The following is a 15,754-nucleotide window of genomic DNA, read 5'->3' as shown; positions in this document are numbered from 1 at the left end:
CTCAACCCAACATGAGATCCTTCCAAAGGCAGCACAAGACCATTCCCGTTCCCCGGTGCCCGCTGAGTTAAGTGTACTCAGAGCTACGAGGGCTCTCGTAGACGCGTCCACTTAGGGCAATATCCGGCTTTGAACCTTTGGCTCACAGAAATTCTGTGTGATGATAGCCTGGCTGCAGGGGCTGAGTGTGGAAATCCAAGTTCTTTGCTCTTTGGGGGTAAGACACATCTAGTGGGGGGTCTGTTGCCGATCTCCCGCCTTCGGCTGTTTCCTGGGCCAGCTCTGTTGGCCTCCTCTTTGCTGACCTCCCTATCATCGAAGGCAAAGTGAGGTAGGAGGAGAGGATCTGCCAAAGAGGAAGCCGCAGAGAAACAGTCCTGGCTCAGTAAGACCTCTCAATGACATGTCTGGATGACAGGGCTGCAAGCATAACGCTCTGGTGGCTACTGCAGCCCCTCACCAGCTCTCTCTGTGTTCAGTGGCCATCCCTTTCAACTTGCTCTCTTGCCTCTTTGGCCCTTTATCCAGAACAGTCCACCTTGGATCCTCTCTACACGAGAGCTCTCCCTCTTCTCAAGAGGAGCATGACGAACAGATTCCAGATAAAAGTTTGCGGCTCTTATTGCTTTTACGTAGCCATTTTTATCTAGGTTGCAGTGGTGTTGAGGCCCAGAAAGCAGCCGGGGGGATGGGGGTGAGGGTGGGGGGTGGGTGGGATGGGGGTGGGGGGGGGAGGGGGCTAATTCAGAGGAGCTTCCCAACTACAGGAAGGATCTACCTGTGTCTGAAAGCTTCCTCTCTGCTCTTCCCTCCCCCTCCAGAGCCCTCCCCCCAGGGAAATCACTCTAAAAGGGCCTAATGGAACCATGTCCTCCTCTCTTCCTCTCTCCTCCCTCCCTCCCTCTCCCTCTCTCTCTTTCCCCCTTTTTTTTTTATTAGCATTTGTGGAATTTATTCCCAAACTCTCCTAATCTTCCGTACACAACCATTTGATTTGCATAACCCAACCCCCTCTCATAAAAACTGGCTGCTAGTTTAATTAAAAAATGTAAATTTGCTGTCATCTCGGGGGCCTGGTGAATTAGGACGACATCGGCATTTTTTATTGCTAAAGACGTCCAGACTGATCCAGCCCTTGGCTGAACTATGATGGGGAAAAGGGGTCCACATGGCCCTTGAGGGTCTTGAGATCCTCCTGTCCCCTCCTGAGAAACCTCAGTTGTCCCCAGCTGCTGAATTACTTATGGCCAGAGCGCTTCAGGACTTAGAGAGGTAGCCAAGGCTGGAGGGGACACTTGACCCACCTTCTAGGACTTGTTGGAGGTCTCTGGCCCTAGCAACTCTTTGGGGGTTTTGGCTCCCTTACACCATGCTGTGGTCCTTAGCTGGAGCAACCAGAGCTGCCTCCAAAGGAAAGAAGCTCCACCCCGCACTGTACCAGCAGTGAGCCTTGGCATGTCCCTGTGCATGAGGGAGGTCAAGGGAGTTGCTCTCAGCTCCTGAAGATGAGAACGGAGTTGCCTCAGAGATGGGCTCGGGGAGAACAGATCTGACTGAGCCTGGGTCTGCTTCCCCTTTTGTGTGAAGGGAGGGGAAAGTGTTTTTCTTCTGAAGTTCTGAGATTAAGTGAAACTCCCAAGCTCAGAGAAGAGAGAGGCATCGCTAGACAACTCCTCCAGGAAAACAGAACTTCGATACGATGGACCTTCCTTCTCTGTGTGGCCAGAGTCCAGACTTGGGTCCCGCTGGGAGTGCCCGGCTTCAGCTGACTTCCTGGCCCTTCTGGCTTCTAGGAAAAGTTTCCAGAGCCTGTCTCTGGAGTGTGGAGAGCAGCGACTGTCCCCAGAGCCCTTAAGGTGCCACAGGAGGCTCTGCCACTTGCCTCCTGCTCTGCCATCATGACAGTCCCCAGAAGGGATATGGAATTGTGCCTCCATGGCAGCCTGGGAGAGGCTGGCACTGGCAGGATGGGAGCCAGCTCCAGTTGGCACTTAGGTCAGAAGGAAGAGAGGAGGGCCCGCCTTCCAGCTGAGTAATGCCTGAGTCCCTTGTGCTGGCCCATAAACAGGATCTCCTGTGCCAGGTAGGGGGTGGTGCCAAACAGTGGGCCTGTCTCTGAGGTCTGCTTCTTGGCTGGGACGGGTGGGGGCCCCATTTCTGAAGAAAAGGGGGCGTGTCCTGAGAGGGTGGTGATGAGACACCTGATTAGAGGTGGAGGCGGGCTGGTTCTCTGTGGGGTGGAGGACAGGGAGGGGCAGGGTGGCAGCTTCCAGACACCTTTCCCAATTTTCCCGGCAGGGGGCGTTGTGCCCTTCCTGGGCACAGATGTCCCAAGGACCTCCACAGCCCAAGAACACACCTGTCCCTACAGTCCAACAACTCTGTGAAGGTTTCCTGCACCCCCTCCCCCACAACACACACCCCTGATGCCCTCTCCTGCCTCCTGCCCTTCTGCCTCAGAGAGGCAGCTGTCACCATATGGGTTCCACGGGACTACGCCATGAACTTGGACAAATCTAACACCAACAACTCTTAAGAACCACCTAATACCACCTTTCCTTCTCCAAATGAAACAGAAGTGGTCAGGGACAGGTTCTGAGGAAATTATCAACCTGATTTTATCTTAAGACACTAAAGAAGAACACTACTTTTGACAACCTAGATGTGAGGGTCCTGCCTCAAGTCAGTTTTGATAGAGGAGGCTGGTGGGAAGACCAAAGAACTAAACCAAGCCTGGCTGGACTTGGGCAGGCAAGAACTGCCGAATACAATAAGATCAAAACTAGAAAGATACAAAAAAATTCACAGGTTAAACTCTGGCCAGGCCAGTGGGGCACTAGCTGGAGCCTGACTTTAGCCCCACACCAGCCTCCCCAGACCCAGCTATCCAAATGTAGTCTTTGGTCTGGCCTACCATCAGGAGAGAGAGAGAGAGAGAGAGAGAGAGAGAGAGAGAGAGAGAGAGAGAGAGAGAGAGAGAGAGTGTGTGTGTGTGTGTGTGTGTGTGTGTATGTGTGTGTGTCCTGGGCCCCTTACTTTGAACTGATAACAGCCACCTCAGCCCACAGATTCTCAGGTGAAAAACACTCATTAGCCATAATAAGCAGCTTGATCATCCGACACAGCCTTGTCCCAAATAAATTAAATTCCTTTACCTTGAGACAGTCGCCCCGAAACCAGACTAACCACCTTTCCCAACAGGACGCTGCTTTCAAAAACTAAACCACCCCCCACTAAAAAAATAAAAACACACACCCCAGAAGCCACACACACAGAGATCTTTGCTAAGGGAAAAGTGTGTCTAAGAAACACAAGAGAAAAAACACGGAGAACAAAATCCCCCACAAAAAACCCCTAAATCCTCTCTTTCTGGGTGCCCCCCAGCTCCCTGTCCCCTCGGTTCTTTCATAATGACAAGCATCAAATTAGTCACAGTCACCAAGCAAGTAACAAATAACAATATCACCATCTAGAAAGCAGGGCTAGCAGGGCCCACGGGCACAGACCCTTGGCGTCTGTCCGGTACCCTCAGCTCAGCTGCTAGCTCATTGGGCTAAAAATACTAACTTCCGTCAAAGAAGCGAAAGAAAAGTGAAAGAGCCTCCCCGTGGGTTCCCACCGCGCGTACCTGTTCCAAGATCCATTCTCCGCTCCTTGGTCCCAAACTCTTCGAGAAACGCCATGAAAAGAAGAAGAGAGAAAAGAATGTTTAGTGTCTCGCGGGCCCCCTGTCCCCGCTCGCCCGCTGTCCCTCCCCGCCGGGCCGAGCGCATCCCGGGCTGGGGGACGCGCGCCGGGCCGAGCCGGGTCGGGAGGGCGGCGGCGGGGAAAGTTTGCTCCGCACCACACGCTCGCTCGCACGCTCCGGCCCGCACGCTCCCGGCAGCTCCGAGTTCCCTCAACTATAACAGAAACTGCCGGTGGCCGTCGCTCGGCTGGGGATCCTGCCGGCCAGGCGGAGGGGTCCCCCACCCCCACGCCCCGTCCCGAGCGCTCAGGGGTCGCCGCTCCGGCCCTGCCCTCCCCCTCCCGCTCCTGGTACTCACCATAGTCGGAGAGTCGAAAGCCGAATTCACTTAAATAATCAACTTTCATAATACTTAATTAATGCCTAATTGCAACTGATTACTCCCCGAATAACAAGTTGTTTTAAAATCCTGATGTCATTGCTCCTGACGGTAACACTCAGGGTAACAGTTTGGCAGGAGGGAGCGGGGCGGGCGGGAGCGGCCGGGCGCTGCCAGGAGCCGAGGTGATTGGCAGGGTGGCCATGGCACCGCCCCTCGCCGGGAGCGCGCGCGGCTCCGGCAGGTGAAAGATCAGACTCGCCCTCCCGCGCGCACGCCTCTCGGTGGCGCTAAGGTGAATGGGCGCGCGCGCGCCCGCCTGCTCTTTCCCCCCACCTCCGCGCGCGCGCCCGCGACCCCAGCGCGCACAGGCTGGGCTTGACCGAGGGGGAGGGCTGTGAGTCCTCAGATTAGGGAGGAGGGAGGCGGGGCCGGCGCTCGTGGGGTCGCGTGCGAGGGAGGGAGAGGCTGGTGTGTCTGTGTGATGTGCGTGGTGCTGTGGAGAAGTCGTGCTCCCGAGCGAAGCGAGAAGACGGCACTCGTGCACGGGAGCCTACTCTCGCCGCGGGCGCGCGCTCACCCGCTTGCTGCCCCCGGCCGCTCCGGCGGTCGGCCACCCTGTGCGCGCGCGCGTTAAACTTTTCCGCGCGGGAGCGAGCGCAGGTGCGATATTTTGCTTTTGCGGCAGGCGCGCGCGCTCCTGCCGTTCCCTTCCGAGGTGCCCTTGGGCTGCGGGTGGGGCGGATGTGGAAGGGGTTTTGTGTCCCTGGCTCACCGTACTTCCCTCATTTTGTTGTGGCTATTGGAGTTCGAAGAAGAAAGGCGACGCGGGGCGGCGCGGCTGGGTGTGTCGGGGGAAACTCGCGCTCCCCTCCCCACCCCCACCCACGTGCGCACTCCCGCGCGCTGGCCACCGCGCTCCTGCAGGCGCACAGTCTGAAGTTTCCCCACCTTCGCTTTGCTTTTGCCTTGAAAATGGCCCGGGAGTCCCTCTTTGTAAGGTCACGCATGTTCCAGTCCCCGGGCCTTTCTCCTTTCTTTCCACCCCTTTCCTTCTTCCCTCACAGTCTCTAGGCAATCTCCTCAGTTGATCCACGTCATCACTTGGGCTTCCCTTTCATCCCTGAACACAGGCACCCCTCAACCAAGTTGGCCAGGGTCCTGACACCTGTTCCCTGTGGACCACACCCTGCCCAGTCCGATGTCTTTTAGGGCTGGACCAAGCGCTTGTTTTTCTCTTTCTCCCTGGGTTTGTAAGATCTCTCAGCCACGCCCCATCCAACCCCAGATGGTCCATGCTGTAGCCACAGGTTTTAGGGACCATCTGCCTCTGGCTTAGAGATACTCTAAGCATCCTGCAGGGAGCAGATCCGCGGTAGGTTTGCCTAAGCCAAGGTCTGTCCCCATCGTGCCCTGCTGGACCATCTACTGTCCTCTCTCCTGTTGCAGGGTGGGCCACACAGCCTTCCATGAGGGGAGGAGAGTGGGCTTAGGCTCTCTCCGGCCTGGGCAGCGTTCAGCAAAATGGCGCTGGCCTATTTTTGCAATATTTCTATTTTGCAAAGGGAGGGGCCCACGGAGGCCTTGAGGCAAGGGAGTTAACAATCTACTCTTTCTCCTACTTTTCTTCTTCTTCTTCTTCTTCTTCTTCTTCTTCTTCTTCTTCTTCTTCTTCTTCTTCTTCTTCTTCTTCTTCTTCTTCTTCTCTGACTGTTCTTTGCTTCTAAATGGCTCCACAGAGAATACAGCACCCCTCTCTTGTTCTGCCATCCTCCCCATGGCCTTCTCGGCAACTTCAGACTAGGTTGTCACACATGCTTCAGATCCACCCCGTCCCTGTGTATCTAACTTTAACCAGGTGTACCCTGCCCTAAGACCCAGAGTAAGGGAACAAGCCACATGCCCCCCACACCCCCCAACAGCTGTGCCCAGGCAAACCAGTTTCTCTGTGGGATCTCCATGCCCAGGTCTGCCCCGAGAAACCTCTGTGGGTGATGGCACCCCAAGCCTCCCCTCACCACCACCACCACCACCCCCAAACCAACAAAGATTCTGCCCCCTTGTAGCTTTGGCTTGTAACAACAGGCAATTAGTCCCACACCCCAGCCTGGTGTGGGCAACCAGGTGAAGAAGGAAACCTGGCGCCAGGCATGGAAGGGGTGATAAAGATGTCTGCACAAACAGGGAGCTCCCTGCAGAGGGGACCTACGAAGACTCCGGGCTGTTGTGAGCCTCCTGGTTTCCAGCTGATGATGATCAGGGCTGACCCCCCAGGAAGGCCTGGAGGAACAGTAAAAGCATTCTCCTTCCCACTTAACCTAGGTAAGAACAATAGCTTTCTGGCCTCTGAAGTGCAAAGGCTGACAGGAAATGGCTGACAGGGCAAGACCAAGAGAGCTAGGAAGAGGCCAAAGGTCAGGGCCAGCAAGAGGGGTTGCCACACCATGTGACCTGCCGTGGGGAAGGGCTCCTGGCTGCCTGCAAAGCAGCCTCTACTCTTGAGGCAGTGGATCACAGTGGGCCGCCAGAAGTGGAGTTGGTTAGACTCCAGAAAAAGGAGCCATGTGTAGCAGAGGTGAACAGAGGTAAGAAAGAAGTGAGGAGAGGAAGAAAGAAACTGAGGTCAACCTGGCATGTAAGGGTTTCAGGACAGGGCGGCTGGCTGAAGCATCGAGGTTGTGGGCCGTGAGTCAAAGGCCGTCTCCAGATCTCTTCTGCGCTCTGCTCCTAAGCATGTGACCGCACCAATGGTAGAAGCCTAGAGATCTGGCATCTTTTAGGGCTTCCTTATTCTCTGCTGTGGTGATACCCCCCTGAGACCCTGAGAAGAGTCACCATGGGAATGGTCCATGATTTCAGCTGGTCCCCAGGACCTGGGGCTCAGAGCCTCCAGGTCTTTCTAGGACATCCCCCCCACCCCCACCCCCCACTAAGCAGAATGGAAATTTCTTTAACAACCTCATCCAGGCAAGTGGCCCGCACCAGCCCCCACTCACCCCAGTCAGGTTGCCATGCTGGCTCGCATCCTCGCACCCCGCAGCGTGCCCACTCGTTGGTTCTCCCTCCCTCCTGAGCCTGGGGCCTTCTCACTCACCAGCCTGTTTACACATCAGGTATCTCCTGGTTTATCTGCTCTCGTTTTGAATTTGTAACTTTCACATAAACTCGAACAAAGCTCCTTTTGTTCTTGCACACCCCACCCCAGGATCCCAATAAACTGGTTCCCTCTGAGGCGACTGGGCCAGGGCACAGAAGCCTTGGCCAGAGGACTGTCTATGCATGTGAACAAGCATGCTCGCACCTGCGAGGGCGCCCGTGTATTTGAGAGCACTCTGAAGGGATGGAGGGAAAAGGGGGGGGGAGAAGGGGAGGGGGTAACACACAGGGAGCCAAGAGACTGTGGACAGGAAGCATTAGGGGACGCAGAAGAAGGGTGGGGCCATTTCCAAAAGTCCTGGGCCTCAGTTAGGACTGGACCCAGTGAGCAGAGTGTGGGCCCTAAACAGATGAGTGTTGGGCCAAGGGGACAAACACAGCTGAAGAGGAAACAAAGGGGAGGATGGAGCAGTATAGTGGGTGGCGGAGCAAGATACTAAGGCCACGCTAAGTGTAAGGCAGACACAGGGATCACATTATGGCAGGGTAGGGGCTGGCACAGCCGCACGCTCGGCCTGTAATCCTGTTAGCCAGCAATCTCCATTCCGAAAGAGCTTCATTTCTTTGTGAATATTTGTAAACTAGATATCTAATGGAAAATTATAGGAAAATTATAGTGAAATTCATGACGGAGAAATCCGATTATCCCTAATTCAATTATGCCATCTTAGCCCACACAGCACATTTCCCATTTTTTTCCCATAAATACCGATGCCAGGGGTCCCGGTAATCAAATAAAATTGAAAATCATCTTCCCATTAAATTCAATTAGCCGCAATTTCTAAAGCCTATCAGAGATTTTAATTACTAAATTATAAAATTCTCCAATGCTAAATTGAAACCAAAAAAATTGCACATCCTTATATTTCAGAGAAAAAAAAAGGCCAGCAAAATCCTTCAAAAATGTTCTATTCCGTCCAGTTCCAGAGCAGTGTCCCTACCTGGAGGGACTTCGTGATCGCTGCCACCTCTTGGCTTGGCAGGAATGCCACCAGAGGGGGGAGAGGGGAGCACCCTTGTAGGGGAGGGGCCCAGACAGATCCACTAACAGAGGAGCTAACCACACCCCTAAGCCCAGCTAGACCGGTAGCCATCTTCACTGTCCTGGCAGCCTTGGCTCCCGAGATCGCCTCAGCTCTGTCCCTCACAGTGAGGCCTCAAAATCTCAGTGCTACCTTCTTGGTTGGTGAGCTGGGCCACAACTAGTGGGGCTTGTGGGGGGGGGGCAAGCAGCCTTCACTTAAGTTTGGTCCCTGGAACCACTCCAGTGGGCCTCCTGATGGCTGAAGCTGGGTCAGAGATGGGAACAGAATGGCAGATAGTGCAAGATGTGTCCCGGAGACTTCTTAACAGGCATTCCCAGAGTCACTGGGTCCTGGCAGAGTACCAGCTTCCTGGGACAAGAGAGAGATCGGTTTGGCCCAAATCTGACCTCTTGCTGTACTTTCAGCTTTTTCTGCTCTCTTTTCCCTCCCTGGAGAAGCCAGCAGCTTTCAACAGGCCAGAAAGAACACACTTGCCTCATGGATGGATTCTCTTCCACTCCCGCCCCCTTCAAAGGACACCCTGGCCGGGAAAGCCAGCAGAAGTCCCTCCTCCACAGCACTTACCTGCCTCTAAAGGGTGCTCTGTGCTTCAGGAGAGCCCGGGGAGGTGGCATTGGTGGCAGCATCAGGTCTGCCCTGCCTAAAACCCAAGCTAGGTGGCTGGGTAGGGCAGCTGGTAGCCCCGGCAGGCTAAGGGGAGTCAGCGGAGCCCTGCCAACAGCCTGGCACCCAGGAACAGGGAGCAGGTCTGATCTGCCAGGCAGCCTGGAGTGCCAGCAGGGGAGGCACCCGCAAACAAAACAAAAACAAAAAAGTTAATTATCTTTGGCTTTTTCTTAATAAATATCCAAACTGGCCCAGCCGGATCCTCCACTTTAGAGAGAGAAAGAAGGAGGGAAAAAAAAAAAACCCAACAACAACAAAAAAAACCCCAAACCCAATCCAACAGACTCATTCCCTCTGAGCTTCTGTTTTCCCCTTTGTCTCTGGTCGTTGGGTTTGTTACTTACCAGAAACAGTGACAGTTTCACAGAAATTCCCAACATTTTGCAAATGGGAAGAGACCGGCTACAAAAGCAGTTTTTTTTTTTAAGTTTTTTAAAGTGGGAAAATGGGGGGGGGGTGGGGTGAGAAAAGAGAGGCAGGCGGGAAGAAAATGGTGGGAAACAGCAGAAAGATGGGAGAAGGCTGGGGAACCAGCTAAGGGGTGCCTTATAGCCAGCCACAGCACTGCTGGCAGTCCCCCTTCCTGGCAGGGCCCTGCTCTCCAATGCTATGTTGGCACTTTACTTTAGCTACAAATATCAAGAGGCACTGGGATTTCTCACATTAAAACCCCCGAGCCACCACCAAAGCCACCTAGGCCACACTGGCCACTCCAGCTGCCCTGTTGCTGCCCTGTATCCGTTCCAGGCCTCCCTTCCAGGAGCAGGGCCGGGAAAGACAAGTCAGGGAAAGGAATAAGGGGAGGATGGAATTGCTGGCTGCTGTGGGAGGGTGTGTGTGTGTGTGTGTGTGTGTGTGTGTGTGTGTGTGTGTCTTTCCTTCATGGAGTCATGACTTTGCCTGGAGAGAAGAGAGTTTCATGTTGCTGCCTGGGCCTACATGTTCAGATGGTGCATGTACATGCCTGAATCCAAACTGTCAGAAACACAAGGTAGGGCATGGTGGGCGGGGAGGGGGGCGGGCAGCCACCAGGACATGGAATGCTGGCTTTGGGATTCTTCTGCCTGGGTTCAAATGCAAGCTCCATTTGGCTGGGTAATGCTAACCCAGCCCCCCCGCCCCTCCCCCCCCCCCCCCGCCCTCTCTGCGGCTGCAATTCCTCATATCTAAAGGGGACTATTAGCAGTTGTTTAGGTCTGTGGGTGGGGGGAGAGGAGGAGAGTGATTGCCAACAAGTATTGGGGTGTCTTCCAGGGAGATGAGCAAGTTCTACAGCCAGTAGTGCTGATGGCTGTACTGTACACCCTTGTGAATACGCCAAAAATCACTAGACTTGTACATTTTTTAAAAAATGGGTAGATTTGAGAGTATTTCAATAAAGTGGTCACAAAATAGTGTGGGAGGTATGGAAGGCTAATGAAAGTATACTGGCCTGTTTTTGGACAGAGGTTGGAAGAAAACATTCAACCCGGCATGGCATCGGCTTAGACTGGTGTCTGTGAGTGTATACTGCTGGTGCTTATAAATGCACCTCTGGGTCGCTGGCCAGCATGTTGTCAAGAACTGAGCTGCGCCCCCCACTCCATGCCTGGTGGTGGGGGATCCTGGGCAGCTGCTCCCTGCCAGGGGGTGGGAAGTGCTTGGCCTCCTTCCGCCTCCTCCTTCGGGTCCCTGGAGAGAGGGCTGCCCACCGTGGCGGGCAGGCTCCCGAGCTACACTGGCTGTCTTGCAGACACTCATATTCACCAAGTGCAGCAGACCGTGAATTCACCTTCATACTACTTACAGGGTTATTTAGCTTGTCCTGACACTGACAATCACAAACTTTAATTCGCTGCTTGGTTTCTCCCTGCTGTGCCCTCTGCCCACCCCCAAATCCTTGGGAGAGGATGGGAAGGACTTGAGGTCCAGCCCTCTCTTGCCAAAGCTTGCCCTTTGGAGTGATAGAGTGATGGCAGGAGGTGGGGATGGTCAGCAGGAGAAGACGCTGGGCAAAGGGCTGGAGAGGGAAGGTCTGGGAGAGAAGGAAGGACCATGGGGGCTAATGGGAGCCTCCGTCCTGCTCCTCCAGCTGACACTAATATATGCAACCTGACAGCCATCCTGTCATGAGTGACGACTTACCCATCAGGCTGTTGAGCCGAGGGCCTGGCTGGAACCCACAGGGGATGAGGACTCAGTCTGGGGCTGGGCTCCTAAGGTCCGGCAGCTGGCCTGGGGCTGGCTCCTCTACCTGCTGCTAGATTAGCAGGTGCCTCTCAAGAAACCAACGTGCTGGAGTCAGTCCTGCAAACTCATCCTCTTCCCCCAACTCCACCACCTCTCCTATCAGGCCACAGCGGTCCATCCTGAGGGCTTTTCCAGACTCACTGCCCCCTGGTGCCTGGGTCTCTTCTCTTCCCTTGACAAAGACAGGTGGTCAATTGAGACCTCAAGATGTCTCCTGACACCTACCCAAATCACACAAGCCCGAGACCAATGTAGGAGATAAAGCCATAACCAGGTGTCTGGGTACAACAGGGGACTCTCTCATTGACAAAATCCAAAGTGCAGCCACTCTTCTGGCAGGTCTCAGAAGCAGAAAGCCAAGCCAAAAGGACTCGCAAAGACCAGAAGCTGGAGATTGGAAAAGGAGAGGGAGGTCAGCCAGGGGGACAGGAGAGGCAGGGAAATACACCGGCAGAAGCAATCCTGTGTCCACTTCCTCCTAAGTCCCTTCCTATAGCTCCACCCCTGCCAGCCAGAGAAGTGGCCATGGTGGCCTGGGCAAGAGAGAGAGAGAGAGAGAGAGAGATGTCAATGGGGCCAATGGGAGAAGGGGCTTGTTGACTGCAAACTGTCCATTATGGCTCAGATTATAAGCATATTGCACAGGGCTCTCTGCACGATGCCGGGGAAATCCAATACGCTGAAAGGTTAATGCAATCAATTAGGGTGACAAGGAAGTAAAGTAAAGCCTTCCGAGTAGATGAAAAGGAGAGAGAGAGGGAGAGCAAGCCATGAGTTGAAGTGGGGGGGGGGCAGCATGAGTGGTGGGAAGCAAGAAGGGAGAAACTTATGGGGCACACAGAGAAGGCTTGGAGGGGAGGAGAGATGTAGACACCAGGGACTGCAGCAGAGCCAACCAAAGAGACACCCAGAGAACTGGGTTGTACAGCTCTCATCCCAGAGCTCCAAACATCCCCCAGGCCACTTGAAGCCTGGCGGCACCCAGATTTACTCCACAGCCATGGTGTCACACCAGGGCATCTTTGATCACTGGCCCTGGGCAGGGAAAGCACCCATTCAAGTGACCCTCTTCTCAGCAGAACGACAGCGTGGCTCGCACCCTCACGGGGCTTAAGCGTGAACCCAGACCCTCCTCTTGGCTTGCGTCTTCCTAGCAGCTCCACCCAGCCTAGGCTTGTGGAGCACAGCCTGGCGGGTAGGACCCCTATTTTTATAGAAGCGGATGATCAGAGAGGATGGGGTCACATTCCAGGGTCCAGCAACAAGTGTGAGGGGCCCAGGACTGCCCAGGGCACGCACTCCTGGTGGGGGAGGGGAGCATTCTTTTTCCAAAGGTCCCCTGGGCTCAGAAGCTTTGCCAGCTCCAAGGGCTCAGACTCAGAGGTTTTGCAGACAGGGTCAGGGAAAGTTCCATAGTACTGTCCTGGGGCTGGAGGCTGCATCTTGTGCCTATAGGGGGACTCTGGCTGAGAGGAAGTCCTTTGCCCTTCCTGTTGGGTTCTGGGCTGGCTGCATTCCCTTACCCCAACAGCCCAGCAAGGTACACACCTTCTCCCTTGCAGAGTGGGCTGGGGCAGGGGTGGGGGGTGTGCCGATGATGACTACAGATCTGAGGTTAAAATGCTTGGTAAAAGCTACAAGAGGGACACTGGAGTCACTTGGCAAAGGAGACGCCCCAACAGAGCAGGATTTCAAGCAGGCTGAAACCAACCCCCAGCATAGGGTTCCTATGCAATCCCCGCCTCACTATGGTGATCACACAACACTGAAGATTCACGTAACACCAGGGGCGAACACACTTAGGCAGGTTACAATGGCAAATATCACGCAATGTGTATTTTACCAGAGAGGGGATGGAAATCAGGGACCAGAATCTGGACCAGCAAACCCTTCTTTGTAAAAGGGCCAGGCAGTAATTTTTTTTTTTTTTTTTGAGACAGGGTTTCTCTGTAGTCCTGGCTTGTCCTGGCTTCACTTTGTAGACCAGGCTGGCCTTGAACTCATAGTGATCTGCCTGCCTCTGCCTCCTTAGTGCTGGGATTAAAGGTGTGGGCCACCATGCCTTGCAAATAATCTTATATTTCATAGGCTAAACAGTTTCTGCTGTAAGCTGTAGTCACTCTGCTCTGCCATTAGAGAGTGAAAACAGCCACAGACAATAGGAAAATGAATGGGCATCACTTTCCAATAAAACTTTATTTACAAAACACAGGATATGGGCCAAAAGTGACCTAAGAACTGTAGTTTGCCTGGGATTTGTCCTCCAAAATGGACAAATCCTACCTTTCAAGTAGATGAGTCCTGGGGACAATGTGTCCAACTTGGGAGAGGTCCCGAAAGGAAGCAAGGTTCTCCTATGTCCTGTGCAGTGTGTGTGTTTGTGTGTGTTTGTACATGCGCGCGGGGTGGAGGTTGGGGTGGTTGGTGCTCAGAGAATCAGATCTAGCATGAGAAGCCTATTTGTGCCTCACAGCATCCTGGGAAACCCTTTGAAGGGCTTGAGATTCTTAAAGAGGCGAGGAAAGAGTGGAAGGCTGCATGCCGCCCTGTTCATTTCCAGAGTCTCAATGCGCCCGCTCTCTAGCCTCAGCTAGAGAGCAAGACAGAGCGACCGGAGGGAGCCAGAAGGGGCGCGGGGAGAGAAAGACTAGTGAGCGCCCCGGAGCTGCGCTGTAACCAGGGTGGTGCTGGCGGCAAAGGGAGGAATCCACGGGCCCCAGCGAGAGCGCAGGGCGCGGGCCGGGCCTGCCCTACACCGGGCCGCCTCTGATCACGTTTTCAGGGCCACTGCCCGCAGGCGCAGACAATGCTGGGGGAGCCTTTGAAGTCCGAAAGGGATGCCGCGGTGGGAGCCAGGGGACTCTCCTCCCTTCCCCCGTGCTCCCTATGGGGAGGAGGCCAGCGGGACAAAACTGGAGCGGGTCGCAGCCGGGCCCCCGAAATGCGAGAGACAAAGGGAAAACAAACAGGTTTGGAGCCAAGCGTACGGTGCTGTGTCTGTCCCCCGCCCCGCGGAGCCGGGATGATGGATGGCTGCAGCCAGCCTGCGCGCCCGCCGGGCAGGCCCCGCTATTTACATAACACTGGCGTTCCACCGGTCACCTCTGACACTGCACTGCCCCCGGCCAAGGCCTGGTGGCCCCGCAGTTCCTCGAGCCACCAGGGGACTGTGACAGCCTGCGAAGACCAGGGCAGCCCTGGCTTCCAGGGAGCCCTGAGTTTAGGGTAAGGTAGTACATGGCAGCCTGCTCAGAGAAGGGGAGGCAGAGATGGGGGTCCAGGACAGTAAACTCTTTTGGATCTCCAGGCACGGCTAGAAGCAGCACTTCCGGGGAGAGCCAGAGGCAGCTGCTACAGTGTGCATACGGTGGGGCTGGAGGGGCACACCAGTCCTACGGACAGCTCAAGCACAGAACCCGGTGTCCTGCCGTTCCTACTGCCTGGAGCTCATTCCTTGCACCAAATCGGCAACCCCATCCGTCCCTAGCATATAAGTCAAACAGTTCTTGCTGGGCCACCATTGCTCCTGACGGGTTCCAGCAGCCTCGCCGCTTGCATTCCCTGTCTCCGGCGCCCCACCCCATCAGGATAGGGGAGGAGCTTGGGCCTTACCTCAGTGGGTCCTAAGATTCCTCAAACACAGTTGGGGGCGTCACTTCATCCTGGGGAGAAAGAAGAAAGAGCCTGTTAGTCTTTGCAGGAGGAAACATATAACTTCCTCTTTCCTGATCCAAGCTTGCTGTCATGACCCCTACGTGTCACCTTGTAGGGGTTAGCCAGAAGGGTCAGTGGTTCAGATGTGCTCAGTGGGCTTCGCTTTGGGCCTACCTTAAGTGCTTTGGGCCTACCTTAAGTGGCAACCAAAGGCAGAAATCTCAGGAAGCAGCAGTAGCTGTTCCATGGGAAATATGACTCCTAGGATACTGATACCCAAAGACAGACAGCTTTGCACACTGCCCAGTGGAGGCAGAGCTGAGAAGTGTGTGTGTGTGTGTGTACACATGTGTACACGTGCACACACGTGTATGCTGGTTATAGGCCCTCAGGCTAAGTAGGTATTCCTGGAGACAGTCAATGAACCAACTGCTCCTTGGTTCTTTTCTCCTGGGCCCTGGAAACAAAAAATGACAAGATATTCCCAAGTGACTGTGTGAGTGGCTGGGGTGGCTGGGGGGGCGGGGGAGAGAGGGAGCTCAAGGTCAGCCATCAGGAAGGTACAATCCCATAGCAACAGACTGTGGACAATACTTTCCAGCATGATGAATCAAGCCAACCCCCACAGAAGGTTCAGACTAGGCAAGGAATAACACTGGAGGACCCTCGCCCCTGTGCCTCACTACCCCCAGACAGGGTTCCTCTGTGTAGCCTTGGCTGTCCTGGACTCACTTTATAGACCAGGCTGGCCTCGAACTCATCGTGACCCACCTGCCTCTGCCTCACTAGGGCTGGGATTAAAGGCGTGCGCCACTACTGCCGGGCACACTGGAGGCTTTTTAACTACTAAAGAGTGTAGCTCATCATGACTGCAGAGGCTCAAATCCTCTGCAGCCTAGAGCAGGAACATGGGGTTCCACGTTCAAACGGGGCGGA

General features: G+C 54.7%; 1 protein-coding gene across 5 annotated transcripts in view; it reads right to left on the bottom strand.

Annotated features, from left to right (window-relative positions):
- Nucleotides 1-15,754, bottom strand: part of CASZ1 (castor zinc finger 1) — a 151,207-nt gene that overhangs the window by 48,661 nt on the left and 86,792 nt on the right. For 3 of the 5 annotated variants that reach the window (XM_084786697.1, XM_084786698.1, XM_084786699.1), the window contains exons 3-4: nucleotides 14,777-14,826; nucleotides 3,629-3,667 (exon numbers count right to left, since the gene is read on the bottom strand). In XM_084786697.1, the coding sequence (XP_084642823.1) occupies nucleotides 3,629-3,644 (16 nt within the window). In that variant the 5' untranslated portion in view covers nucleotides 3,645-3,667; nucleotides 14,777-14,826. Of the gene's footprint in view, nucleotides 1-3,628; nucleotides 3,668-4,046; nucleotides 4,309-14,776; nucleotides 14,827-15,754 lie in introns of those variants that run through there. The other 2 variants (XM_084786696.1, XM_084786695.1) reach the window with 2 other exon arrangements.

Source organism: Acomys minous (assembly GCF_964271855.1).
Source record: "Acomys minous genome assembly, chromosome: 6".
NCBI lineage: Eukaryota > Metazoa > Chordata > Mammalia > Rodentia > Muridae > Acomys > Acomys minous.
Note: the sequence above shows the minus strand (reverse complement) of the source record. Positions and strands in the feature narration are given on the sequence as shown.